At 40.8% G+C, this 27,131-nt stretch overlaps 1 protein-coding gene across 1 annotated transcript; it reads left to right on the top strand.

Annotated features, from left to right (window-relative positions):
• The first annotated feature begins 13,662 nt into the window (after positions 1 to 13,662).
• LOC115817128 (NACHT, LRR and PYD domains-containing protein 3-like) lies at positions 13,663 to 26,467 on the top strand. Its single transcript, XM_030780373.1, has 9 exons — positions 13,663 to 15,572; positions 16,132 to 16,305; positions 17,817 to 17,990; positions 19,581 to 19,754; positions 21,557 to 21,718; positions 21,887 to 22,060; positions 22,710 to 22,883; positions 24,153 to 24,199; positions 25,926 to 26,467. Exons 1-9 carry the CDS (start codon positions 13,663 to 13,665, stop codon positions 26,465 to 26,467), a joined length of 3,531 nt encoding a protein of 1,176 aa, XP_030636233.1.
• The last annotated feature ends 664 nt before the right edge of the window (positions 26,468 to 27,131 follow it).

Genomic DNA, 27,131 nt, shown 5'->3' on the forward strand with positions numbered 1-27,131 from the left:
TCTTTCATGGCTACTTTAGCGTTAGCATCCGGAGGTATGTAAACTGCAGCAGCAATGATGCAAGAGAACTCACGAGGTAGATAAAAAGGTCTGCACTTAATAATCAGGTATTCCAGATCAGCAGAGCAACAAGTGTCAGCAATGGTAGAGTCAGTGCACCATGATTTATACACAGAGATGCATAAACCACCACCCCTGCTTTTACCTGTTGCTACTGCAGCTCTGTCAGCCCTGAAGACCGTGCGCCCCTCTAGTTCCACCACGTTGTTTGGGACATCATTGTTAAGCCATGTTTCCGTGAAAAACATGAGGTTACAGTCCATGAGCCTTTTCTGTGTTTGGGTCCAAGTCCTTAGTTCGTCCAGCTTGTTTGCTAGAGACCGTACATTGGCGAGGAAGATGCTAGGTAGCGCTTGCCGGTGCGGATTCAGCCTTAGCCTAGCACACAGAACTCCACGCTTCCCCCGTCTTTGTTTACGGTCTCTACGCCGCCGCCGGACTCTTCCGGTCGGGGTGAGTTGTCCGACAGACCGTGGTGTCCTTTCCAACTCCGGTGGAAGTTCGTCGAAGTTGAATGGAAAGTCCAAAACTATGTTGGTGCACCGACTGTTGATATCAAGAAGAGCCTGTTTACTGTATGTAAAGTTCGCGTAGCTGAAACGGGCGAACACGTAATAGACAACCAGATAAATTAACACTATTTTGCTAAATCTGGTGAGACACTGAGCCTCGCGTTGTGCACGCGCCGCCATCTTGGTCAATAGAATATTCATCCCTAATATTCAAAAATCAACTGGACCACCCTCAGAGTTATTCATCCCCTAATATTCAAAAATCAACTGGACCACCCTCAGAGTTATTCATCCCTAATATTCAAAAATCAACTGGACCGCCCTCAGAGTTATTCAGCCCTAATATTCAAAAATCAACTGGACCACCCTCAGAGTTATTCATCCGTAATATTCAAAAATCAACTGGACCACCCTCAGAGTTATTCATCCCTAATATTCAAAAATCAACTGGACCACCCTCAGAGTTATTCATCCCTAATATTCAAAAATCAACTGGACCACCCTCAGAGTTATTCAGCCCTAATATTCAAAAATCAACTGGACTGCCCTCAGAGTTATTCATCCCTAATATTCAAAAATCAACTGGACCACCCTCGGAGTTATTCAGCCCTAATATTCAAAAATCAACTGGACCGCCCTCAGAGTTATTCAGCCCTAATATTCAAAAATCAACTGGACCGCCCTCAGAGTTATTCAGCCCTAATATTCAAAAATCAACTGGACCGCCCTCAGAGTTATTCATCCCTAATATTCAAAAATCAACTAGACCGCCCTCAGAGTTATTCATCCCTAATATTCAAAACTCAACTAGACCGCCCTCAGAGTTATTCATCCCTAATATTCAAAAATCAACTAGACCGCCCTCAGAGTTATTCATCCCTAATATTCAAAACTCAACTGGACCGCCCTCATTATGAGTTTTTTTAGCCCTGAGGAGAAACCAATCTTAACTGACCAAAAAGTAATTTGTGACAAAATACAGTGCTACAATGCTTTACACATTAAAGTACGACTAACAGTTCATGTAGAATATTACAGTAAATATATACAGCAATACTTTTCAAATACCCATTGAATTATTATTCAAAAAGTTCTAATTCTTCCATTCAAAGTCCAGACACTTTCACAAAGGACAGGTTACAGATTTCATTAGGAACTTTATCCCAGTGACATGTTCAGCTAAAGCAAGGCACTTTTTTGGTCCTGTCCTGGGGGAAGGATGCGAATAGCAAAAGCAAATAATATTAGCAGTTGTCTAACTTATGTAGCTCGAGCATTAACTATGTCCCAATTTTGTCCCATCACCATTAACCGTTGATAAACATACTTCTATTAACACGATGCTATTGTAACGCAGTTAGAGGAGACAGATCCAAATGCAGACACATTTATTCACACAAGCCCGAGGGCAATCCAAAAGCGCATAGTCAAAAAACACAGTCCAAAAGTCAGCACGACAAGTATAGAACATCAGTAGCAACAGTATCTAACCAAGAACAGAGTGAAATGGCAGGGCACATATAGAGACAGAACAGGTGAAAGTAATGCTCAGATAACTGGGCGTGCTGAGAGTGAGGACTGGAAGGAGTGGAGTGGATTGTGGAACTGGAGTCCATGACGGCCGTTCAAATGTGTCCACAATCAAGGCCTGATTTTGTGGTCTCAGATTCAAGTCTAAATTTAGATCATTAAGGTCTTCCAGGTAATGTCTATGGCCTACAAAGATTGATAAGGCTTTAGAAGACTCTGAGATATTCCAAATCAGTTATGTCTGGTGATAATTCTCTCTAATGAATGCACCTTTGAAAGGAATTGCAGTGTAAACTGGGCCATTCAATCCAGTTTCTTGACACAACTATTGCTTGATTGATTTGTTGCATGGACAGCCATTTTAGACTCTTCCATCAACTGGTTAGGTTTTCCTTACATCCACAACAGGTTAAATAACCGGAATAAAACAGAGTCCTGCTTTATTAGGAATATTAACAAAAATAACTTGAACTGCTCCATTTACTGTGTTTAACATGAGGTGCTAGGCTTATCTATAATGGTGACTGAGCACAGTGTGACATTCACACACCCCATTACTAAGTTCAAAGCCCCCTTTAAACACACATTCAGAACCCAGGCTCTAACATCTCACACTTTAGGAGAAATCTACGCTAAAGAACACAGTCATTACCCATGATTCCCAAAACCAGGAACTGCTTAACGTAACATGAACTCGCCCCTACAGTATCTTACAGCCCTGATACCACATCATTTCAGTAGAAGTGCTTCATTCAACCCTCATAGCATGAAACCCTATAGGCATTTGAAAGAATTAGTGTGATGTGTTGGTTAAGCAGATATTATACTGTAGGAGCTGAACATTTCATCCCTAAAAATGTAAAAAGAAAAAAATACGCAACAATTAACAAATTGTTTAGTGTTACTCAGATACTACTGCAACAGTTAATACTTATTTAGTAACTGGAAAACGAATATTTTATTCACAGATAATTACAACTCTTTACCATGATTTTACCATTTTATTACTGACTTGTTACCCTGATGATTATTGATGTATTTAGTAACAACTAGGTAACTAACATTTAATTTATGAATAATTACAATTTGTCACTATTGTTTTACTATTGTATTACGTACTTGTTACCCCTAAAATTACTCACTTATTATTTATTAACAGCTGGAAAATCACCATTTAATTTATGGATAAGTACAACCTATTACCATGGTATTACAATGCCATTACCATATAATTACCAATCTGTAAAGTGCTACCAGTTTCTCCTGTGTAGATGCCTGTGATCTCACACTGGACCCAAACACAGTAAACACTCTCCTCTTTCTGTCTGAGGGGAACAGAAAGGTGACACGTGTGAGAGAGAATCAGTCGTATCCTAAACATCCAGAGAGATATGATTACTGGCCTCAGGTCATGTGTAGAGAGAGTTTGACTGGATGCTGTTACTGGGAGACTGAGTGGAGTAGAGAAACTGTTATATCAGTGGCATATAAAGGAATCCGTAGGAAAGAAGAGGGTTATGACTGTAGGTTTGGATACAATGAAAAGTCCTGGAGTCTGAGATGCTCTGGTAACAGATACACTGCCCATCACAATTGATGGAACTGAACTACTGCTGTTTTCCTGTTTGTGCCACCTGTGACATTGAAGTGCTTTGTTTTACCCCAGAGAATAGTCTCTTCCCATAGACACTTTCCCCTGTTATAAAGTAAAGAAGTAAAGCCCTTTCCTGATAGACACTTTCCCCTGTTATAAAGTAAAGAAGTAAAGCCCTTTCCTGATAGATACTTTCCCCTGTTATAAAGTAAAGAAGTAAAGCCCTTTCCTGATAGACACTTTCTCCTGTTATAAAGTAAAGAAGTAAAGCCCTCTCCTGATAGACACTTTCCCCTGTTATAAAGTAAAGAAGTAAAGCCCTTTCCTGATAGACACTTTCCCCTGTTATAAAGTAAAGACGTAAAGCCCTTTCCTGATAGATACTTTCCCCTGTTATAAAGTAAAGAAGTAAAGCCCTTTCCTGATAGACACTTTCTCCTGTTATAAAGTAAAGAAGTAAAGCCCTCTCCTGATAGACACTTTCCCCTGTTATAAAGTAAAGAAGTAAAGCCCTTTCCTGATAGATACTTTCCCCTGTTATAAAGTAAAGACGTAAAGCCCTTTCCTGATAGATACTTTCCCCTGTTATAAAGTAAAGAAGTAAAGCCCTTTCCTGATAGACACTTTCCCCTGTTATAAAGTAAAGAAATAAAGCTCTTTCCTGCTGCCCTATCACCTCCACAGGGCTCCCCCTCTGTCCCGGGGGTGATGTCACAAGGACCCATCTAGTTCTCAGGCCAGGGACAGCCATAAAGTAAAACTACCCAACACTGTCTGTTTGAGTTTGTTAATGGTTTCAGTGTATGGGAGTTTATATATGTGGGTTTGAGTTTGTTATACAGTATTTTAATGGTTTCAGTGTGTGGGAGTTTATATATGTGGGTTTGAGTTTGTTATGGTTTCAGTGTATGGGAGTTTATATATGTGGGTTTGAGTTTGTTATGGTTTCAGTGTATGGGAGTTTATATATGTGTGTGGGAGTTTATTATTGTTTCAGTGTGTGGGAGTTTATATATGTGGGTTTGAGTTTGTTAATGGTTTCAGTGTATGGGGGTTTATATATGTGGGTTTCAGTTTGTTATACAGTATTTTAATGGTTTCAGTGTGTGGGAGTTTATATATGTGGGTTTGAGTTTGTTATACAGTATTTTAATGATTTCAGTGTGTGGGAGTTTATATATGTGGGTTTGAGTTTGTTATGGTTTCAGTGTGTGGGAGTTTATATATGTGGGTTTGAGTTTGTTATGGTTTCAGTGTATGGGAGTTTATATATGTGGGTTTGAGTTTATTATGGTTTCAGTGTGTGGGAGTTTATATATGTGAGTTTGAGTTTATTATGGTTTCAGTGTATTGGAGTTTATATATGTGGGTTTGAGTTTGTTATACAGTATTTTTAATGGTGTCAGTGTAAGTGTTTGTATTTATAAATTAGAGAGTGTGGAGAGAACTCCATTCCCCAGCATGGGACAAGTCTCTGTAAACTGCCACTTTGTATGCGTGTGTGTGCATGCTCGCACGCATGTGTGTGTGTGTGTGTGTGTGTGTGTGCATGATGTGTGTGTGTGTGTGTGTTTGAGTCAGTGGCTTTATAGTGTGTGTTAGATTTATAATTAATAGTCTAATGGTTTAATAGTTTTGTTTGTTTTTTGTTGGGTTTTTTATTTATGTACTGAATCCAATATTTGTGTCTCTCTCATTCTCTCTTTTTGTCAAATTCATAGTTCATAAAACATGAAAATATGTCAATATGTGAACACACAATCACATGCCTTGGTTTATGTGTCTCTGTACCATTTCTACCTGACGTCTGGAACAGAATGAGAATACAGTGGACTGAGGTTTTACTGTCGTTTTTATGATATGAGGTTTGATCTTCGTACTCATAAATCAGGAACTAACTTGTCTGATTCCTGTTCTTTGAACTCAGGGTGTGTAGCTATGTCTGTCTGTGAAGGCTGAGATGTTTTTGGAGAGATAGAAAGAACAGTATGATTTTATATCAGAGACAACAATAAACTAACCCTCTTATTTACAGAAAAATAACTTAAACTAAATACAAGTGTATTCAGATGCTTTTATCACAGTGGGTGCAGCCATATTTGTTTACATTAGCAACTAAATTCAAGACAATCTCAGAGCACTATCTGCTCATGTGATATTATGAGAATGTTCTAAATACAAATCAAACTTATGTGATTTTATGTGTCAAAGGGTTAAGAATCCTAGAACATATTCATTTTTCAGAGATCAGAAGGTCAGGATTCTATAACCTCTGTGACCTCTAGTTTGTTTGAGAGCAAAGTAAGGATCCTGTTACCTTGTCCCTCATACTCCCCCCTCCAACACCTGCTTTTAAGGGCTCGATGATGAATTGATCGGTGGAATAAGGTTTCATGGAAACTGTGATAATGAAGAATTCAAACAAATACGTCCAGGACAGGGGGCCCTCAGTGACTGGAGTTGAGAATCACTGTACCAGTAGACTTAACATATGACGACAAATCACAAAAATAAGTTATATCTACAAAACGGTACATGACAGGAAAATTTTAAGGTGATTTTCATGATCAGAACCAGCCCCAAATCCATAAAATTACACCCAAAAGTGTTCAGGAAGCAAAATCTTTGTTGTCCAGCGTAATCATTTAATACTTCGGTAGTTTTGTTAGGTTTTTAATTATGTTCTGAATCAAACAAACATTTCAGTCTTTCTCACACTCTCTTTCTGTCATATTCATAGTTCATAAAACATGAAAATGTGTATCTGGGTGAACACGCAATCACATGCCTCGGTTTGTGTCTATATACCAGTTCTACCTGACGTCTAGAACACAATTAGAATAAAGTGAACTGAAGTTTAATTGTTGTTCTGATAATGTGAAGTTTGATCTTTGTACTTCATAAACCAGGAACTAACTTGTCTGATCCCTGCTCTTTGAACTCGGTGTGTAGCTGTGTCTCTCTGTGGAGGATGAGACATGTTTGGAGAGAGACATTTTTAACAGAAATGTTGGAGTAAAATAGACAAGCGTCATTAAGATTTTCAACATGTGTTGTGAGTTCTGAACCCGTTCCTGAGAACCAGGGAACCAGAACTTTCCAGACAAACTGGACTGGCAGTGAACTGGAGCTGTCTGACTGAAGAGTTACAAAGTCACCTGGCAGAAGGTAATGCAATATTCTTCTCCACGTCATGCTTTTGACATTTATGTGAAACATATTTTGATATTGTGTCTTTGGAGACAGAAAGCTATACATGTTATATTACTTCTTTAAATTATCACCGTTTTCTACCAACACAGTAAACATGTTGTTGGGAGAGTCATTACAGCAGACAATAACCATGACAATAGTGCAGCTGTCACGACAATTCTGTAAATGTTTTTTACCTGTCTGCTATGGCACTATATAGTACTATCTACTGTCTACTAAACTTTCTACTATAGTTTTAAATGTCTGTAGGACTGATCACTACCAAACTTGTTTGTTAATGATCTTGCTGAGGAGCATGTGTTGATAGTGTATATATGAATATTATTCATGTGAATTTCACATTTTCAGTAAGTCAGTGGTTGAGAGTTTGATCTGATTTCTGATCATTTGTAATCACTGTAAGGGAGTCACTGTCTCACCTTAGAAAAGACACATTCATATAAAACTCTCACTAACCACTTTACATATAAGTATTATTTTACTATATACACATATATAGAATTGGACTATAGTGTTTCTCTTAAAATGAATCAGACCCCAAACAGACCAAACTGTCTCTGAATCTAGTACTGTAATTTTAAGATAATGAAATCCAACTATGGAAGATCATTTGTAAATGTGGTTTAACCAGGTCACTCGAGGCATTGCGTGATGTTGTATGTGCTGAGGGTGAAACATTAACTAAATGAAGAGGGAAAAACACAATCCAAGGGTGTATTCCAAGCAGGGCTGTGGAGTCGGTACACAAAACCTTCCACTCTGACTCTGACTCCGACTCCTACTCCAACTCTGACTCCTCTATTTGTAATTAGACTAATTATATTTCCTGTATCGACTGAAAGCACACAACATACAAGGCATTTCATCACTGCCAACGTGAATCTTCAGGCTACGTTTTAGCACCCTGACCTGTTAAAGTTTGGGTTTTAAGGCTATAGCTATGCTGTTGTGGCTTTTTATTAGAGAAGTTACAGACATTGAGTAATATTAAACAGAAAACTCACAAAATGAAAAAAGAGGCTATATTTTTATCAAAAGTTATGAAGTAAAAGGATATTAAAGAAATAAACTATAAAAATGTCATAAAAGAAAATCAGGAACATCCTATCACATAACAGTACACTGCAAGTAAAACAACAGTTATAATTTTATGTGAAATGGGACTGTTTGTTGACTTCTGCTGCCTAAATCATAAGCGTACTAGTCCACAGGCCTACCCTGGGCCCAAATCATAAGCGTACTAGTCCACAGGCCTAGCCTAGGCTCAAATCATAAGCGTACTAGTCCACAGGCCTAGCCTAGGCTCAAATCATAAGCGTACTAGTCCACAGGCCTACCCTGGGCCCAAATCATAAGCGTACTAGTCCACAGGCCTAGCCTAGGATCAAATCATAAGCGTACTAGTCCACAGGCCTAGCCTAGGCTCAAATCATAAGCGTACTAGTCCGCAGGCCTAGCCTAGGCCCAAATCATAAGCGTACTAGTCCGCAGGCCTAGCCTAGGCCCAAATCATAATTGTACTAGTCCACAGGCCTAGCCTGGGCCCAAATCAGAAGTGTACTAGTCCACAGGCCTAGCCAGGGCCAAAATCATAAGCGTACTAGTCCACAGGCCTAGCCTGGGCCCAAATCATAAGCATACTAGTCCACAGGCCTAGCCTGGGCCCAAATCATAAGCGTACTAGTCCACAGGCCTAGCCTGGGCCCAAAGGTTGAACATTATTTTGGGGCTCGACTTACCCGGCGAATATAGGCCTTACACCCACTGGGTGATTTGTTATTTCTTAACAGGGGGGATGGCCCAGTGGTCACTGACGCTACTCTATAGAGTATATAGGGGGATGGCAGGTTAACAAGGGGGGTGGCATCCCCCCCCATCCTATCTCCCTAGATGCGCTCTCCAAACTGGTGCACTCCGCTAAACCAGCCTCTTCACTGCTCGATCCCCTGCCTCCTAAACTTTACATAGAACTTTTTTGAATCCTCGGCCCTACAATCCTCAACCTTTTAAATTTGTCAATTAAGTCAGGCGTTCTACCCTCTGCTTTTAAAACAGCCGTGATTACCTCGACCCAGAAAGCTTGAATAATTATAGGCCAATCTCTAACCCCCGTTTCTTTCTAAAATACTTGAAAAAATTGGAGCTGCTCAACTCATCGCTCATATGTCCTCCAACAGCCTCTTTGAACTGTTTCAGTCAGGCTTTAGGTGTTTTCATTCCACTGAAACCGCATTAACTAGAGTGACTAATGATGTATTACTAGCCATGGGATGCTGGTGATATCTCAATGCTTATTCTTCTCGATCTGAGTGCAGCATTCGACACAGTCGATCACACCATACTGTTAAAGCGCCTGGAAAATCAAATTGGCATCCGTGGCCTGGCGCTCTCCTGGTTCAAATCTTATCTCTCAGAGAGAAAGCAGTGTGTCCACTACAATAATGTGACATCTGAGTATCAAGAGCTTAACTGTGGTGTCCCTCAGGGGCGGTCCTTGGCCCTCTCCTTTTCTCTATCTACATGCTCCCTCTTGGAGACATTATTCGCAGCTATAACATTAACTTCCACTGTTATGCTGATGATACTCAGATCTACTTACCAATCAAGCACAGTGACCGCTCTGAATTGGCCAACCTTGAGGCGTGTCTCTGTGCCATTAAAAATTGGATGTCTTCAAACTTCCTGATGCTTACCGCGGGTAAGACAGAAATGCCAGTCATTGGTCCCCCTGCGCATAAGCATCTTTTTAATAATCTTACATTAAATTTTGACAACTGCATTCTCTCGCAAAATTCCACAGCTAAAAACCTTGGTGTGATTTTTGACTCTAGTCTCTCGCTTGTCACTCATATCAAGAATACTACCAAAACGGCCTTTTATCATCTCTACAATATCGCCAAAATTAGGCCCCTTCATGCATTTGTCACGTCTCGCCTCGACTACTGTAACCAGAAGTCTTCGGCTTGTCCAGAATGCTGCTGCCAGAATCCTGACCCGAACTAGGAAGTTCGATCATATCACTCCCATCCTGGCCTCCCTTCACTGGCTCCCAATTCACATGAGGGCTGATTTTAAAAGTCCTCCTATTAACATTTAAAATTCTCCATGGGCTTGCACCGGCCTATCTTTCTGATTTAATTACACTCTACGACCCCCCCCCCCCCCCGCACCCTGCGCTCTCAGGATGCTAAATTATTAGCTGTTCCAAGAGTTAAAAAGAAGTCGGCTGGCCATCGCGCCTTTGCCTACCGCGCACCCTTTCTCTGGAACAGCCTACCTATAGATATCAAAGAGGCGAACTCTCTTGCTACCTTTAAAACCAAATTTAAGACTCATTTATTCTCCGTGTCGTATGATAGCATAATCTCAAACTAATCTTCCGGTAAAGCTCAGTCTCTGCTGTAGTCTCTCCTGGCATAGTTTAGCCTGGTAGCTGCCGGCTTAGATACCTCTCATCTTCTCTCTCTCTCCTCCCTCTCCTCTGCTCTTATCTTAACCTGGTCAGTTTCTGTCATTAACCTGCTCTCTTCTCTTTGTGTGAGTGGTCGATGTCTGCGCCTCCTTCCTGGATGTGGCGTGTTCCCCTGGCCGGCTGAATGACTTTGTGCTCTGCTGTCCCTGGCCTTGTGCCCCCTGCGTGGCCATGCTCCTCCTGCGCCCTCCTCAGCCACTATTCTTGCAACTTTCACGCTTCTATAAAATTATTTTCCTTATTTCATCGGTTAAGTGCTGCTACTCCAATAATGCTCTCCTTCCCTCCCTCTTCTCCTGCATGGCTGTGGCTCATCAGTTTGAGCATGAGTGTCAGGCTTGAATGTGGCTACTTTCTCTTAGGTGTGCCCCCCAACCCCCCCCCCCCCCCCCCCGTCATCTCTCTCTTCACCGTCATCCCAATGGCTGGAACTGGTTTGGCACCTACTGCATGCCTGGCTGGCCTAGAAGGGGTCTCCTCTCTCTGTGGTCCTTCTCAAGATTTCCCCTATTTTTCCCTAGCGTCTGGGGTTTTTTGAGGAGTTTTTTCTTGCCCGCTATGAGGATCAAGTCAGGGGGTGCCACCCTGCTCTGTTTGTTGTAAGCCTGTGGGCATGTAAAGCCCTCTGAGACTGTAAACAGTGATATTGGGCTTTAAATAAACTTAAACTTGAAACTTGAACTTGAAACCCCATCCCCCTACAAACTGCCTACTGATTACACCTCTTGTTTTGGTGGGTTGATTTATATGCCAGTGTTGTACGAAATCTGGAACAGTGACCCAGGCATTTCTCTAGTCTATACTAGAAACACAACTGATTTGTGCTTTTGTGGATATTTAGAGAAGAGAATCAAACAATGAATCATCAGTAGTGAATCAGTTTGGGCTTTAACAGAATCCAACAGGGGAACATTGTCACTCACTCATTTACTAAACCTACATGTTCACACTGTGTGTCATTCCAGTGTGGAGTAAATCTTTATAAGTGTCTGATTGTGAGACTGAAAAATGAGGATGTGGAGCAGAGACAAATCTGTGAGACAACTGCAGTAGTTTGTTCACCTATTCAAGGTGTAGTGCTGTCTGTCACACACACACACACACACACACACACACACACACACACACACACACACACTTTATGTCAGTAACATAAAGAGAGTAACTGTTATATCTGACAGAGGAGTTAATTGGGAAGTTCAGTTTCTAAGATGGGTGGCCAGGGGTCCTTTCTGTGTGGAGTTTGCATGTTCTCCACGTGTCTGCATGGGTTTCCTCCCACAGTCCAAAGACATGCAGGTTAGTTGAACTGGAGACACTAAATTGCCCCTAGGTATGAATGTGTGTGTGAGTGTGTTTGTCGGTGTGTCTGCCCTGCGATGGACTGGTGACCTGTCCAGGGTGTTTCCGCGTCTTTCGCCTGTTGAGCGCTGGGATAGGCTCCAGCACCCCCCGTGACCCTAATCAGGATCAGCAGCTTAGGTAATGAGTGAGTGAGTTTTTAAGATGGGAGTGAACCTGCCCAGAATCATACAAATAAACTTGGCCAACACACACTGCATATTTGGTCCCCATACACACTGCTGTGTATGACAATGTGTGTTTGTGTGTGTGTGTGTGTGTGTGTGTGTGTGTGTGTGTGTGTGTGTGTGTGTGTGTGTTTGTGTGTGTGTGTGTGTGTGTGTTTGAGTGTTTGAGTGTCTGTGTGTGTATGCAAAGGACTGAAACAGTTTCACTCTCTGTGTCCACAGACCTGAACAAGTCTCACTGGTCATTGTGAGAATGGAGGAAACTAAAAGGACTGACTGTGGGGACAGAGAGGAGAAGAACACTGTCTGTAGAATGAGTCAGTCTGGACAGTGTGAGGAGGAGGATCCTGTTGACTACAGGACACAGAGACCAGGATCTCCAGTACCCAGCTGTGTGTCTATGAAGAGTGATGACTCCATGGATAAACATCTAGGCTTCAGGAGAGAACCAGTCCCCTCTGAGTCACAGTGAGTGACTGTATTTATACTGTATTAACTATATGTATAATATAAACTGATATTAACACTGTGTATAATATATCCATACTGATAATGTAAGTGTGAATAAACACAGCTAAAGAGAGATTACACAGGTTACAGTGATATGTGTGGATATTTTGATTCAGATACTTTGAATCAAAGAGAGTGAAACTAAAACACAAACAAAATGCTGTTTATGTGTTGTGGTTCTTGGCTGTTACAAAAACAAACATTGATATGATTAAATGACATGTTCACCAAACAACAGGAAACATCACATACTGATTCAGTCACTTTACCTGTAAACTCTTAAATGATTTTCAGATGATTTTCCAGCAGATGATTCCTTATTGTCACTGTCACATTGGCCAGTGTTTATGACATATGCTATGCTGTTATATTATACACTGACTTACCTGCTCAATTCTCCCAGACCTCAGTCACAGAGACCAGGATCTCCAGTGCCCAGCTGTGCGTCTATGAAGAGTGATGACTCCATGGATAAACATCTAGGCTTCAGGAGAGAACCAGTCCCCTCTGAGTCACAGTGAGTGACTGTATTTATACTGTATTAACTATATGTATAATATAAATTGATTTTAACCCTGCATATAATATATTCATGCTGATACTGTAAGTGTGTATAAACACAGCTAAAATTCACAATGGAAGGACAACCATCAAAACCGTGGAGGAAGATTTAAATAACAATTATTTGGGTGACTTATTGTTTTTTTGGCATTAACACTGATCAAAGATTCATTCTCTGTCTGAAATTCTGTGTCAGTGACAAAACTGCCTCATCATCCATCATCAAACACAACACAGTTTAGTTTAAATGTATCAGTTTTAAACAGACTAAAGTGATCAGTAGAGAATTAAACACAGCTCAGTTTAGTTTAAATGATTCAGTTAAAAACGGATTAAAATGACTAATAGAGAACGAAACACAACACAGTTTACCTTAAGTATATCAGTTAAAAACAGAATAGTGACCAGTAGGTAGTTAAACAGGAGAACTAAAGCCCTAAACCCAACTAAAAAGCTTCAGCCTGCCAGCCTTGATGGAGTCATATGTCTCCCAAAGAAAGTATCTGTCAAATATGGTAACACAGGGCTGATCCAGGATCAGTCCAGGTGTGGCCTGTGTCAGCAGGTTCTGAGCGATTGTTTTTTTAACACCTCTCTCTCTCTCTCTCTCTCTGCAGTGTGGAGATAGACCTAACTGAGGATCAGTCGGGGTTTTTCCAAAATGTCCAACACAACACGCCCATGTCTGAGTCAGATGATGTCCTACTGAGAATCACTGAGGGTCATAAAACCACTCTGAAAAACAAATATGAGTTTTTACATGAAGGTATCACACTGAAAGAAAACCGAACCCTCCTCAACAGCATTTACACAGAGCTCTACATCGTAGAGGGAGAGAGTGAAGGAGTGAATGAGAAACATGAGGTTTTACAGATTGAAACAGCATCCAGGACAGAGGATTCTCAAGATAAACCAATCAGCTGCAATGACATCTTCAAACCCTTGTCAACCAACCAAACTAAAGAGGACAAAGAAACCTTGTCTAATCAGGAACCTGGAAAGGACAGACAAAAGCCAGAAATCAGAACTGTACTCACCAAGGGCATCGCTGGAATTGGGAAAACAGTTTCTGTGCAGAAATTCATTCTGGACTGGGCAGAGGGAGTGACCAATCAGGACATTGATTTCATGTTGGTTCTTCCTTTTCGAGAGCTGAACTTGGTAAAAGATGATCAGTTCAGTCTTCATGGACTCCTGCTAGAGTTTCACTCAGAGCTGAAAGACTTGGATCCAAAGAAATATAATGATTGTAAAATACTGTTCATCTTTGATGGTTTAGATGAAAGTCGGCTTCAGATGAATTTTTCTGAGACGCTGTGTGATGTGACCACAACATCATCAGTGAACAAACTGATATCAAACCTCATTCAAGGAAATCTTCTTCCCTCTGCACTCATCTGGATAACCTCCAGACCAGCAGCAGCCAGTCAGATCCCCTCTCAGTTCATCAGCCGTGTGACAGAAGTCCAAGGATTCAATGATTCCCAGAAAGAGGAATACTTCAGAAAAAGAGTCAGTGATGAGAGTCAAGCCAACAGAATCATCTCACACATCAAGACATCAGTGAGCCTCCACATCATGTGTCACATCCCAGTGTTCTGTTGGATTTCAGCCACTGTGCTTCAGGAAATGCTGTCTCAAGACAATGTAAAAGAAATCCCCAAAACTCTGACTGAGATGTACACACACTTCCTGCTCATTCAGACTAAAATGAAGAAGCAGAAATATGGAGAGAAAGTTCAGACAGACTCAAAGAATCCTCTGGAATCAAGCAAGGAGATCTTTCTGAAACTTGCTAAACTGGCTTTTAATCAGTTGCTGAGGGGAAATATCATGTTTTATGATGATGATCTGAGAGAATGTGGCATTGATGTGAGTGAAGCCACAGTGTACTCTGGGATTTGTACTGAGATCTTTAAGGAGGAATCTGTGCTTCACCAGAGGAAGGTCTACTGCTTTGTGCATCTGAGTATTCAAGAGTTCTTTGCTGCTCTCTATGTGTTTAACTGCTATGTAAACAAAAACATTGAGGCACTGGAGTATTTTATGCCAACAGAGATCAATGCATCAGACAACACATTTATGAAGGCACTGAGCTCTTTTCTGCTTAGAGTGAAGCCAAAAAATGTTCCCTTGGTTGAGCTGCTGAAGAAAGCTGTAGATAAATCTTTGGAGAGTAAGGATGGACGTCTCGATCTGTTTGTCCGCTTCCTTCATGGCATCTCACTGGAGTCCAACCAGAAACTCCTACAAGGCCTGCTGACACACACACAGAACAACCAGGAGAGCATCGTGGATATAAGCCGTTACATCAAAGAGTTAAATAAAGATGGTGTCCCACCTGAGAGATGGATCAATCTACTGCACTGCCTGACTGAAATGAATGATTGCTCTCTCCATGCAGAAATTCAAGCTCTCGTCAAGTCTGAAAATTACAGAACCAAACTCTCACTTGCACACTGCACAGCACTGGCCTACATGTTTCTGATGTCAGAGGAGGTGCTGGATGAGTTTGACCTGAAGAAATACAACACATCAGATGAGGGTCGTAGGAGACTGCTCCCAGCTGTGAGGTGCTGCAGAAAAGCTCTGTGAGTTTTTAGTTCCACATTTTTCCAAAGATACCCACTTTTTAGTACCTTTATTTGTTGGAAATTGGTGGGAATTCCCTAGTCATGTTTTGGTATGGATTTGAGGAATACATACAAACAATGTAATGAATTTCATCATAATAATTCATCTATACACCCAGTTACTAAGGGACAATGTTACTTTGATGAAAGTCTCATTAAAACTGATTTGATGAAACATACTCTGAATGTGAAACAGTGATCTAAAAGAAAAATCACACATTGTTATTTATTTAACCATCAGAAGTGATGTCTTTAACATTGAGTGAAGAATATAGTATTGTATATATTACAGATGCCTCCTGGGAAATGCTGTGTTTTTAAAGCAGCTACAAATGTAATATTTCAATATTTGAATGTGGTTAGAAAATCTAAATTTCAATAAAACAACTATTTGTGTGGATGAATATTTTTAATAATGTCATGATAAAAATGTCACCAAAGTTTAGCCCTAGAGGTGATTTACAGGATGTTTGTTCTTTGAAAAAGTCAGTGTTTTGTTTCGCTTGTCCCTGTGTAGACTCAGAGACTATAATCTCACTCAGCAGTCCTGTGAAGCTGTAGCCTCAGCTCTGACGTCAGTGAACTGTCCCCTGAGAGAACTGGACCTGAGTAACACTGGTCCTCAGGATTCAGGAGTGATGATGCTCTGTGCTGCACTAAAGAATCCAAACTGTAAACTGGAAATACTGAGGTCAGTAATTCTGAATGGAGCCACTTGTTGATCATTTTTCCAGTCATTCTATATATCAACAAAACAGGTAGTCTGATAAAATAGTCTAGACAACATTGAAGCATATACAGCAGACAGGTCACAGAAACATGTGTGAATATTATCTTCTCTCTCTCTGATTGGTTGCTGGGAGTGTAGGAGTGTAAGAACATGTTCTTGTATGATACATGTATGATGATGTTTTCCAAGGACATGAGTTTGTCGCTGTTTTTGTTTTTGTTGTTCATCAACGGTCACAACGATGGTCCCATTAGATTGTAATGGAAAAATCTTTTTTTTTTTTGCGCTTTTTATAGTTATTTTAGAGTGTACTCTTTCTACTTATAGAAAAAGAAGTTTACAGTAAGACAGTACACTGTGTTATGCCTGTATCAGCCTCGCGTCTCATGTTTACAGTGTCTCTTGACTGTGTCATTTTAAGTACACTCTATTAGGTTTGCACAACGAAAAAATCGCATAACGACACATTTCTCAGAATGTATCCCCGTTGTTAAGCAATGAGTACCTGCATTTGACTTCACGAAAGATCAAAGCTGGGTCTGATGACAATAGTAACACCAACAGTGAGGAGCAGAGGGAACAAACAGCATCATCAACAATGGCAGGTTTCTGATATTTTTAATCTTCTCACACAGTAAACTCTAAGAGTACAGTTACTAGTGTGAATAGATTTGTTTCATTCAGAACTACCTAGATTGAGTGTTTTGCTATACATGTTTCTTAAGGACAACGAATCAATTTTTTTTTTTTTTTTTGTGGTCCATAGTGTGATTATATTCTCTCATCCATTAATTAATGTGGGGAAATTTCAGTTTTCACACTGAATGTGTTGTACTGCACTCATTAAAAACAATTAATTACATTTTCGTAGTCTTGTACTGACTTGTTTGAATTGAACTGTGTGTCTTTATACTAGACTTCAGATCCTTTATTCATAGATGGGGAAGTGGCATTTGTGTATGTGTGTGTATGTGGCGAACACACACACACACACACACACACACACACATACACACACACACACACACACACACACACATTGGAGTGGAAGTCCCTAAGAAGTCACAGTATACCCACATACCCAGACACCAATACACCACAGGTGGATAAGGTGGACAGGTCACAGTCAGAGACCAGTAACAGGAACTCTGGGAGACTCTGAGAGCCAGTCTCTATAGGGTAGATGGTGTTGATGTGATTCAGGCTGGTGTGGATGAAGCTAGTCTTTATAGAGTGGATGGAGTTGATGCCTGATTGTTTTGTAAGTGTTCTCCTTTTGGATAGTTTATTTGTGCAGTTAATTATATTGCACTTGTCCCACGCCCAAAAAATATCACACTGTGTGTCTGAGAAATGTAAGCAAATTTTTCATAACATTTCATAACTTTTTTTTCAAACTCTATTAGTACAATTTTTAATTGTTAAATGAGTGAATGCTAAAGTTCTCTCTCTCTCTGTCTCTCTCTCTCCAGACTTGCTGGTTGTAAACTCACTGAACAGTCCTGTGAAGCTGTAGCCTCAGTTCTACAGTCAGTAAACTGTCCCCTGAGAGAACTGGACCTGAGTAACAATGACCTTCAGGATTCAGGAGTGAAGATGCTCTGTGTGGGACTGGAAGATCCACACTGTGAACTGGAGATACTAAGGTCAGTGTTAGTCAGGCACTAAAAAAAATTAAATGAACATAACCACAACATAGTAATTCATATGAACCCCTGATATTCAACACCTTTAAAATGTTTCAATGAAACTCACACAAAGCTGTAGAATCTGTGTCAGTGATGTGTTTCCTGTCTTAGTCTTGTGTTTAAATGGTGATGTTTCAGCAGTCAGAACCATAAGGACGAACTTCATTCCTGTTGTAGTCTTCTGATTGTATTGGCAGGTTTTTAGTCTGTCCACTCTCAGAGCAGTTATACTGCCTCACTATTGAGTCTCTTCTGTGGAAACTGAGATGGGACCTTAATGGGTTTCCAATGGCAGGAGACTAAATGTTTTTATCAGCAGACACTTGTTGTGCCAATGGTATAGGGAAATTCTGGTTAATGGTTCACTGTGAATATTAGACTTAATGCTAATATCACTTAGCTGTAACCATAACCTTATTTTGGAACTTGAACCCAGTGAGATTACAAATATTCTGAAAAACTCAGCGCTCTGAACACTGAACCTAGAAATTAGTCAGAATAACTTTTCATCAGCCTTAACATATATTAAATAACAGCTTTAAAGTAGAAAGTACAAGAATACTCTTTGAATTCAATACCTCTAGCTAAGTTCCTGGATCACCACATTCAGTAACTTGGAAATACTTTATCACATACTCAAAGAGTAGGAATACGGACGTACACTTTTATTACAACAATCAAATTCAAACGGTACAGAATGAATCTAATGTTGAATAAACTGCAGTTCAGGTGGAATTAAGGCACATCTGCTATACACACACACACAGGCACACACATAGAACAGCATCTAAACTACTCACAAGAACACACACAACTAATGGTAGACAATAAAAATATCTTCGTCTCCTAAAGTATATATGAATGAGCAACTACGCAAGTATGAGGCATTACTCATGAAGAGGCACGCTTAACCAAAACTATCTGAGTGATGTTCTAGTGGAGTTACTTACACACAAAAAGGGGTTGTGAGGGAAGGAGAGGAAAGGGGAAGAAGAAGAAGAAGAAGAAGAAGAAGAGCAGGCCCAGCCACGTTCAGGTAGGAGAGACCGTGAACGAGACTTTGTGTCGGTGCCGGGAGAGTCTTTAAGCGTCGCGGATCTACCGAAGAGGTCAGGCTAGGCTGATTCCTCACAGAGACAAGCAGGGTGGACGGACGGACAACATTACGATTGACACAACCGGAGCTCAACTGACACTAAGCTGAACTGTAGTCTCACTGAACTTGCTGCGTAGCTGAGCTGTAGGATAGCAGGGAGTCTGGCGTCTTGTCTGATTTGTGGAGTGAGGGTGCTGGAGAAGGGTCAAGGAAGGGTGGAAAGAGGGATAGGGGGAAAGAGGGAAACAGGGAGACCTGGGGAGAGGCTGTACAATGTTAAATCTCAGAACCACGGAAATACATTTTAACATGCATTGCGAAGTAAAAGTCTCTCCTCCAGTTGCAGTCCGACACACTGGTGATGCGACACTGTTTATTCTGTTAAGCTAAAGTTCACTGGGATAAAACTGCTCTCTCTCTCTCTCTCTCTCTCTCTCTCTCTCTCTCTCCAGACTTGCTGGTTGTAAACTCACTGAACAGTCCTGTGAAGCTGTAGCCTCAGTTCTACAGTCAGTAAACTGTCCCCTGAGAGAACTGGACCTGAGTAACAATGACCTTCAGGATTCAGGAGTGAAGATGCTCTGTGTGGGACTGGAAGATCTACACTGTAAGCTGGAGACACTGAGGTCAGTATTTGTCAATAACCTGTGGAATGTAAACTTATAAGTTTCCCACACATAGACTTTACTTGAGCAGGTATATTAACGGTATATTTGGCTACCCATTTTAGCATTTTTTATTTTTATTTTCTTATCCATCTGAGAGAACGATGCCATCCGCGATTGATTGATTGATTGATTGATTGATTGATTGATTGATTGATTAATTGTTTTGCTGTCAAAACACAAAAAAGAAAATATGACCATGTCACACTAGGTGTGTTTTCTGTCTCATTGTCTTTCTTTTATCTGGTCTGTGTCTCTGTTTGGGATATTTAAATATAGGGACCATAAACATCAGTGGGGAGAGAGATAGAAATAAAAGAGTGATGTTGGCTGAGTTGAATGTGGACACAAAAATGTTAGCTAAGAACGTTTTTGATGGAGACATGCAGTGATGGAGTTTTTTGAGGTTGATTAGACTGACATCATGTTTTTGACAGAGACATGTAGTGATGGAGTTTTTTGAGGTTGATTAGGGCATGTGGCAGGAGGGGAAGATCTTTCTCACTCATGGTTTTAATTTTAGTGATAGGGTTCATATCCTTTTTTCTAACAAGCTTGATTTAAATGTTCTTTACACACGTTGGGTAGAACAGAGGTGTATTCTTATAATTACTGTAGAAATTTGGAGATGGAGATATCAGGTAGTGATAGAAAGATGACTGACTTTACCTTAGCTGTGAGAATATGTCACGTGAGTGAACGAACCCTGAAACACAATAAAACATTTGGCGAAATGGTGGGGGCCATGATCAGTAAAAGCACAGCAGTAGCCATAAGAATGTCTGGAAAAGCAAAGGCCAGTTTATTCTGTACATCCGAAACAGGTCTTCCAAATCCATCTCCCCTTCCACCCAAGACAACTGCCTGATTTCAACAGTACCCTCATTTGGGGAATCAAAAAGAGCGAACTTGTTCTTTTTTACTAATGTTAACCACTATAAACAGTAGCCTACTGACAGCAGTCTAACGACAATTACTCCAACTGACAACACGGCCATGGCGCGTGAGAGAGAACAGCAATTTGGACACCAACTGAAATGGCTCGCGCTTTAAACGCTCGTCCTAAATTGTCACTATGCAATGTCATCACAAAAGTATAAGTGGTATTTGTCGGATTTTTCTATCCCTGTACCTAAATGTATGAAGTGGTACAGGGAATGTAACCATTTCAGTAGTATCTACTATAGTATTACACAGCATATAGTAACTTACTACAGTAAATACCACAATACACTTCAGTACACTATAGTAGTATATAGCTTTCTGACCAGATCAACGGTAAATGAAAATGCTTTTACTTTTATGCGGTAAATTTAAGCTTCTTCTTGTACAAGTAGCCTAACCATAGCCTACTTGTCATCAAATTCACCAACTGTGCTTTTGACATTTATACCACTAATGAGTTACCCAGTAAACAGGGTTTCTGTCTTGCTTTAGTTCTGTGTGGAACATGAGTGGCCCTTAATATTAACTGGACTGATTGTTTTGTAAGTGGTGTCTTTTTGGATTTATTTCCCATTTAAATTTTCTTTAGTCTCTCTGATTTACAGTGTACATAGTTATTACAACTTGCACTTGTCCTGTGCCCAAAAAAATCAGACTGTGTTTGAGGAATTTAAGTAAATTTTTCACAACATTTCACAACTTTTTGTCAAATTCTATCAGTACAATTTTTAATTGTTAAATGAGTGAATGCTAATGTTCTCTCTCTCTCTCTCTTTCTCTCTCTCTCTCTCTTTCTCTCTCTCTCTCTCTCTCTCCAGACTTGCTGGGTGTAAACTCACCGAACAGTCCTGTGAAGCTGTAGCCTCAGTAAACTGTCCCCTGAGAGAACTGGACCTGAGTAAAAATGACCTTCAGGATTCAGGAGTGAAGATGCTCTGTGTGGAACTGAAGAATCCTCACTGTAAACTGGAGATAATGAGGTCAGTATTAGTCAGGAACTGAAAATATTGAAATGACAATAACCACAACATAGAGATTAACACCTGATATTCCACGTCTTTAAAATGCTTTCATGAAACCCATGAAAATAGATGAGTGAATGCTAATGCTCTCTCTCTCTCTCTCTCTCTCTCTCTCTCCCCCTCCAGACTTGCTCTCTGTAATCTCACTCAGAAGTCCTGTTCATGTCTAGCCTCAGTTCTACAGTCAGTAAACTGTCTCCTGAGAGAACTGGACCTGAGTAACAATGACCTTCATGATACAGGAGTGAAGCTGCTCTCTGCTGGACTGAAGAATCCGCACTGTAAACTGAATGTACTTAGGTCAGTATTACCCAGGAACTCACTCACTCAGTATCTAAGCCGCTTATCCTGATTAGGGTCGGGGGGTGGGGGGGGGTGGGGGGGGGGGGGGGGGGGTGGGGGCAGTCCATCGCAGGGCAGACACACAGACAAACACACTCACACACACATTCGTACCTAGGGGCAATTTAGTGTCTCCAATTCAACTAACCTGCATGTCTTTGGACCGTGGGAGGAAACCCACGCAGACACGGAGAGAACATGCAAACTCCACACAGAAAGGACCCTTGCTGCCCAGCAGTATTTAAAACGGCTACTGTATATTCATATTAAAATGAGACCAGGTTTATTTTTGGTGTGGTTATTAAAGTACTGTTGTGTATGAGGCTGATCATACTGATCATAAAAGTAGATGAATTTCCCCAGTATCTTTACAGCTAATGTTAGTAACTGGTCTGTGAGTTCAGCTGATGCGATAGTTTAGCAAAGTCAACATTTATGGTAAAACAGAGTGGTACCTTTACAATGAATCACACTTCACAAACCAGATGACAAGTTGAAATTCTCTGTCTGTCTGTCTCTTTCTTTCTTTCTTTCTTTCTTTCTTTCTTTCTTTCTTTCTTTCTTTCTTTCTTTCTTTCTTTCTCCCTCTCTCTCTCTCTCTTTGCAGGCTTTCTGGCTGTTTAGTGACAGAGGAAGGCTGTTCTTCTCTGGCTTCAGCTCTGAGTTCAAACCCCTCACACCTGAGAGAACTGGATCTGAGCTACAATCACCCAGGAGACTCAGGAGTGAAGCTGCTCTCTGAGAGAAAGAAGGATCCACACTGTGGACTGGACACACTCAAGTAAGTAGAACAGGACTTTGTGTGTGTGTGTGTGTGTGTGTGTGTGTGTGTGAGAGAGAGAGAGAGAGAGAGAGAGAGAGAGAATTTGTATGTGTTATAACAACCCCCCCCCCCCCCCCCCCCCCCCCCCCCCCCCCCGCCCAAAGCTTGTGGCGCCCCTGGTAAACCCAATTTGGGAACTTTCAGCTTCTGAAAAACGTGCGTTCACCTGATCAACTTGGAAAACAATATAGATGCCAGCAGCAACATCTGCCATCTCCTGCATGTCCTCTGAAGTACATTAACCATACATTACTATTTTTGTTCATTTGACGACAGAAGACGCAATGATTATAGTTGTTGCGACATCAAGTCACAAATCGCACGGATGAGTTTACAAGCAAAAAATCTGACCCAGCAATGCGTTCAAATAATTTTGTCCAAGTCGGGGCTTGTATTTTCCCAATTTCCGACTTGTCATGGACGCATCATTACCTCAGTATTGCATGGCAAGTGAAGGCTATTTAACTAGCTGGCTAATGTCAGTGGTATAGCAGGGCTATAGCTAACTTAGTCCAGCAAGCTAATTAACACTACCCTGTGGAAATAATCACTAATTACAATTATAGCAATTTAATGATTAAGAGATTGCCATGTGTTGAATTTGCTGAAATTAGGTCAGAGTGAGACACTGTACAGTATGCATGGAGCGAGCTAGGAAAAATTGCATTGTTTGGAGCACATCTGTTATGTATGTATAAAAATTGAATAAATGATGGAAATAAAATTTGTTATTTGTGTTTTTGACCAATTCATCGATTAATCGAAGAAATAATCGACAGATAATCAATCCTCAAAATAGTTGTTAGTTGCAGCCCTAGTGTGTGTGTGTGTGTGTGTGTGTGTGTGTGTGTGTGTGTGTGTGTGTGAGTGCGTGTGTGAGTGCGTGTGTGAGTGCGTGTGTGAGAGAGAGAGGGAGCGAGGAAGAGACCTTGTGTGTGTGCATGTGTGTGTGAGAGAGAAAGAGGGAGAGAGAGACTTTGTGTGTGTTTGTGTATGTGAGAGGGAGAGAGAGAGAGAAAGAAGTGTGTGTGTGTGTGTATGTATGTAAGTGAGAAAGGGAGAGAGAAAGAATTGTGTGTGTATGCAAGTGTCTACACAGATGGCTAAACATTGGCTTAAGTCAGTACAGTGTGCCCGCGCGCGCGTGTGTGTGTGTTTGTGTGTGTGTGTGTGTGTGTGTGTGTTTTGAGTTAGACTTATCCACTGTCTGTTGTGTGTTTTTTGTAGTGTGGACCATGGAGGAGGATTCAGGATCAAACCAGGATTAAGGAAATGTGAGTAAACACACACACACACACACACACACACACACACACACATACAAGTTCTTAAAAAAAAATACAACTTTTGTTTATCTATTCCATCTAACGAAAAAAGAGAGATCAGTGTGCTTATCAGTATGAGCATGTGAGAACAGTGAACAAATCAGTTCAACTTTCAAATCTGAACTTGTACAGGCCCTGGACTATGATATTGAAATGACAATAAGTTGGCTTGCCTACAATTTTGTGTCACTGAAGTAAGAATCAGTAATTTACTAATATCCTTTAAAAGCTTTTGCTGATCAGTATGAGCATGTAAACACTGGATGTAAAATACATGTTTGAACATTTTCTTGTGACGGGTGACAGGTTCACTTATGTTTCTGACATCCAAAAATGATTGCATAGACTATCAGCCACCTAATGCATATTTATTTGTTTCAGTTGCCTGACAAAGGACCCACCTGAGTTCACTTGTTTTTTATTGACGGCACTATTTTACACCAGAATAGCTTGCTTGTTTTTAAGCTTATTGGTGGGCTATTGCCTGAGTTAGGCTGACTGTATTGAGATGTTTTAATAGTGGTTTAATTTCACAACAGTGACAAACACTGTCGGTATCTGGCTGTCACCGGTGAGGGCAGGTCAGGGAGACGTGGACGCTGCTCTGTAGGGCGTTCAGTTTGGGTGTGTTAACTATGGTGGCTGTGACAGGGGAAGTCGAAGAGGGAGGGGCAGGGGCTTGTGTGGTCTCGCAGAATTAGAACTCAGATACAGCTGTCGGGCATTACAACACGCTTTTAATTGAGAATTGATGCCATGGACCAAATTTAAAAACTAGAACATAAAATTAGAAAAAGAAAGAGGAAAAAAATGACTTGCAAAACGGGCACTTACCTGGTCAGAGGCCAACTGGACAGGTGCTTGAGCACCACCTGGTTTCTATTTGTGTACGTGCCTGAGAGAGATAATAATATAATATGAGATGAAATATGACTTTTTATATCTAAATGTTTTAGATATTGTACATAATTTTATTGTGTGTGAACAAAAGAAAGACAGAAAGTGAATGAACAAAATAAGTGGAAAACTGGTCAGAGACGAGTTCAGGTAACGAGAGGGAAACACACAGGGTCACGAATCAAATAACAGTAACACACACATCAACAATAACACCCTCACACTCCTTCTGACCACACGCACGCACACACACACACACACACACTGCTCAAAAATACCCCATATTTACACCCCTGCTTCCCCCCAAACCATTACCCCAAGTCCCATAAAAAGAGCCAAAGTGAGACCATCTGTAACACACACTGAAGACAGGACACGAGACAGTAAAACGGACGACAGTAACGTTTACTGTCATCTTACCTGAGATTTATTGTAAAAAAATATGATGTTTAATAAGTAAGGGATAATGTGCAGCGAGCCAATCCTTATGGTGAAATAAACCCCAAAAGGTGATGCAGGACCTCAACGCAAATGATTTTATTGCGTCTACTAAAAAAAATAGCTCCATAGCAACGATCTGTTATTCATAGCAGTGGTCTGCTATCCAGAAATAACAGACCCCAGAATGCCTTCAGTAATCAACAAAGCTGTGTAATAATACTAATACTAATACAATACTAATGTAATAGTATAATACTCTCCATTTAGTATAATGCACACACACAGAGTTGAAAGTGTGTGATATGTTTTCTCCTCTAATTTCTCTTCTTCTCTGTAGATGCCTGTGATCTCACACTGGACCAAAACACAGCACACACAGACCTCTCTCTGTCTGAGGGGAACAGAAAGGTGACATATATGAGAGAGAATCAGTCGTATCCTGATCATCCAGAGAGATTTGATAACTGGCCTCAGGTCATGTGTAGAGAGAGTCTGACTGGACGCTGTTACTGGGAGACTGAGTGGAGTGGACGTGCTGATATATCGGTGACATATAAAGGAATCAGGAGGAAAGGAGAGAGTAATGACTGTGGGTTTGGATACAATGAAAAGTCCTGGAGACTGTGGTGTTCTGGTAACAGTTACACTGCCTGTCACAATAATCAGAGAACTGAAATACCTGCCCCTCTCTCACACACACACAGAGTAGGAGTGTATCTGGACTGGTCGTCTGGAACTGTGTCCTTCTATAACGTCTCCTCTGACACACACACACTCACACACTTACACACATTCCACTCCTCATTCACTGAACCCCTCTATCCAGGGTTTGCTATTCATTATTATGACTCCACAGTGTCTCTGTGTCAGATAAAATAAATAAAAACACACACTCTGACATACTCATAGACACACACACAAACACACACACACACACACACACACACACACACACACACACACACACACACACACACACATCCTTTTTCACATGCACCCCCCCCACACATACACATATACAGTTTACAGTTTTTCACAATCTCACTTGATCTCTCTCTCTCTCACACACACACACACACACACACACACACACACTTACTAGGGGTGTAACGATTCATCATAGCACGATACATTGCCGTGCAAAAATGTGACAGCACGCATTGTATAAGTTGGCGGCACACATCCTATAAAAGTCACCAGCGGTAGTAAATAAATATACAAAATAAAAGTAGTCACCTGTATCATTATTTGTGTTACCAGTGCACAGAGTCATACGTCACGCTTCCGGCATTTCGGTCGAGGCCTCACGTTTTACATGTTTCAGTCACAGACAGAAAGAAGAGGTTTCAGTAAAACACTAGCAGCGTCAGCGTGAAACGCAATGAGTTGGCTGGAGCTGAGATTCAAATTGAGGATCCTTTGAGTCAGAAGTCTAGCAACATTTTGGTCATTCAACAGGAGAATGCGACACATTAACGGACAAAACGAAGGCAGAATGCAAAAACTGTAGAAAAACAGAAAAATCAGCCATGTTAGGCCTGCT

Source organism: Chanos chanos, chromosome 7 (genome assembly GCF_902362185.1).
Source record: "Chanos chanos chromosome 7, fChaCha1.1, whole genome shotgun sequence".
NCBI classification, from domain to species: domain Eukaryota; kingdom Metazoa; phylum Chordata; class Actinopteri; order Gonorynchiformes; family Chanidae; genus Chanos; species Chanos chanos.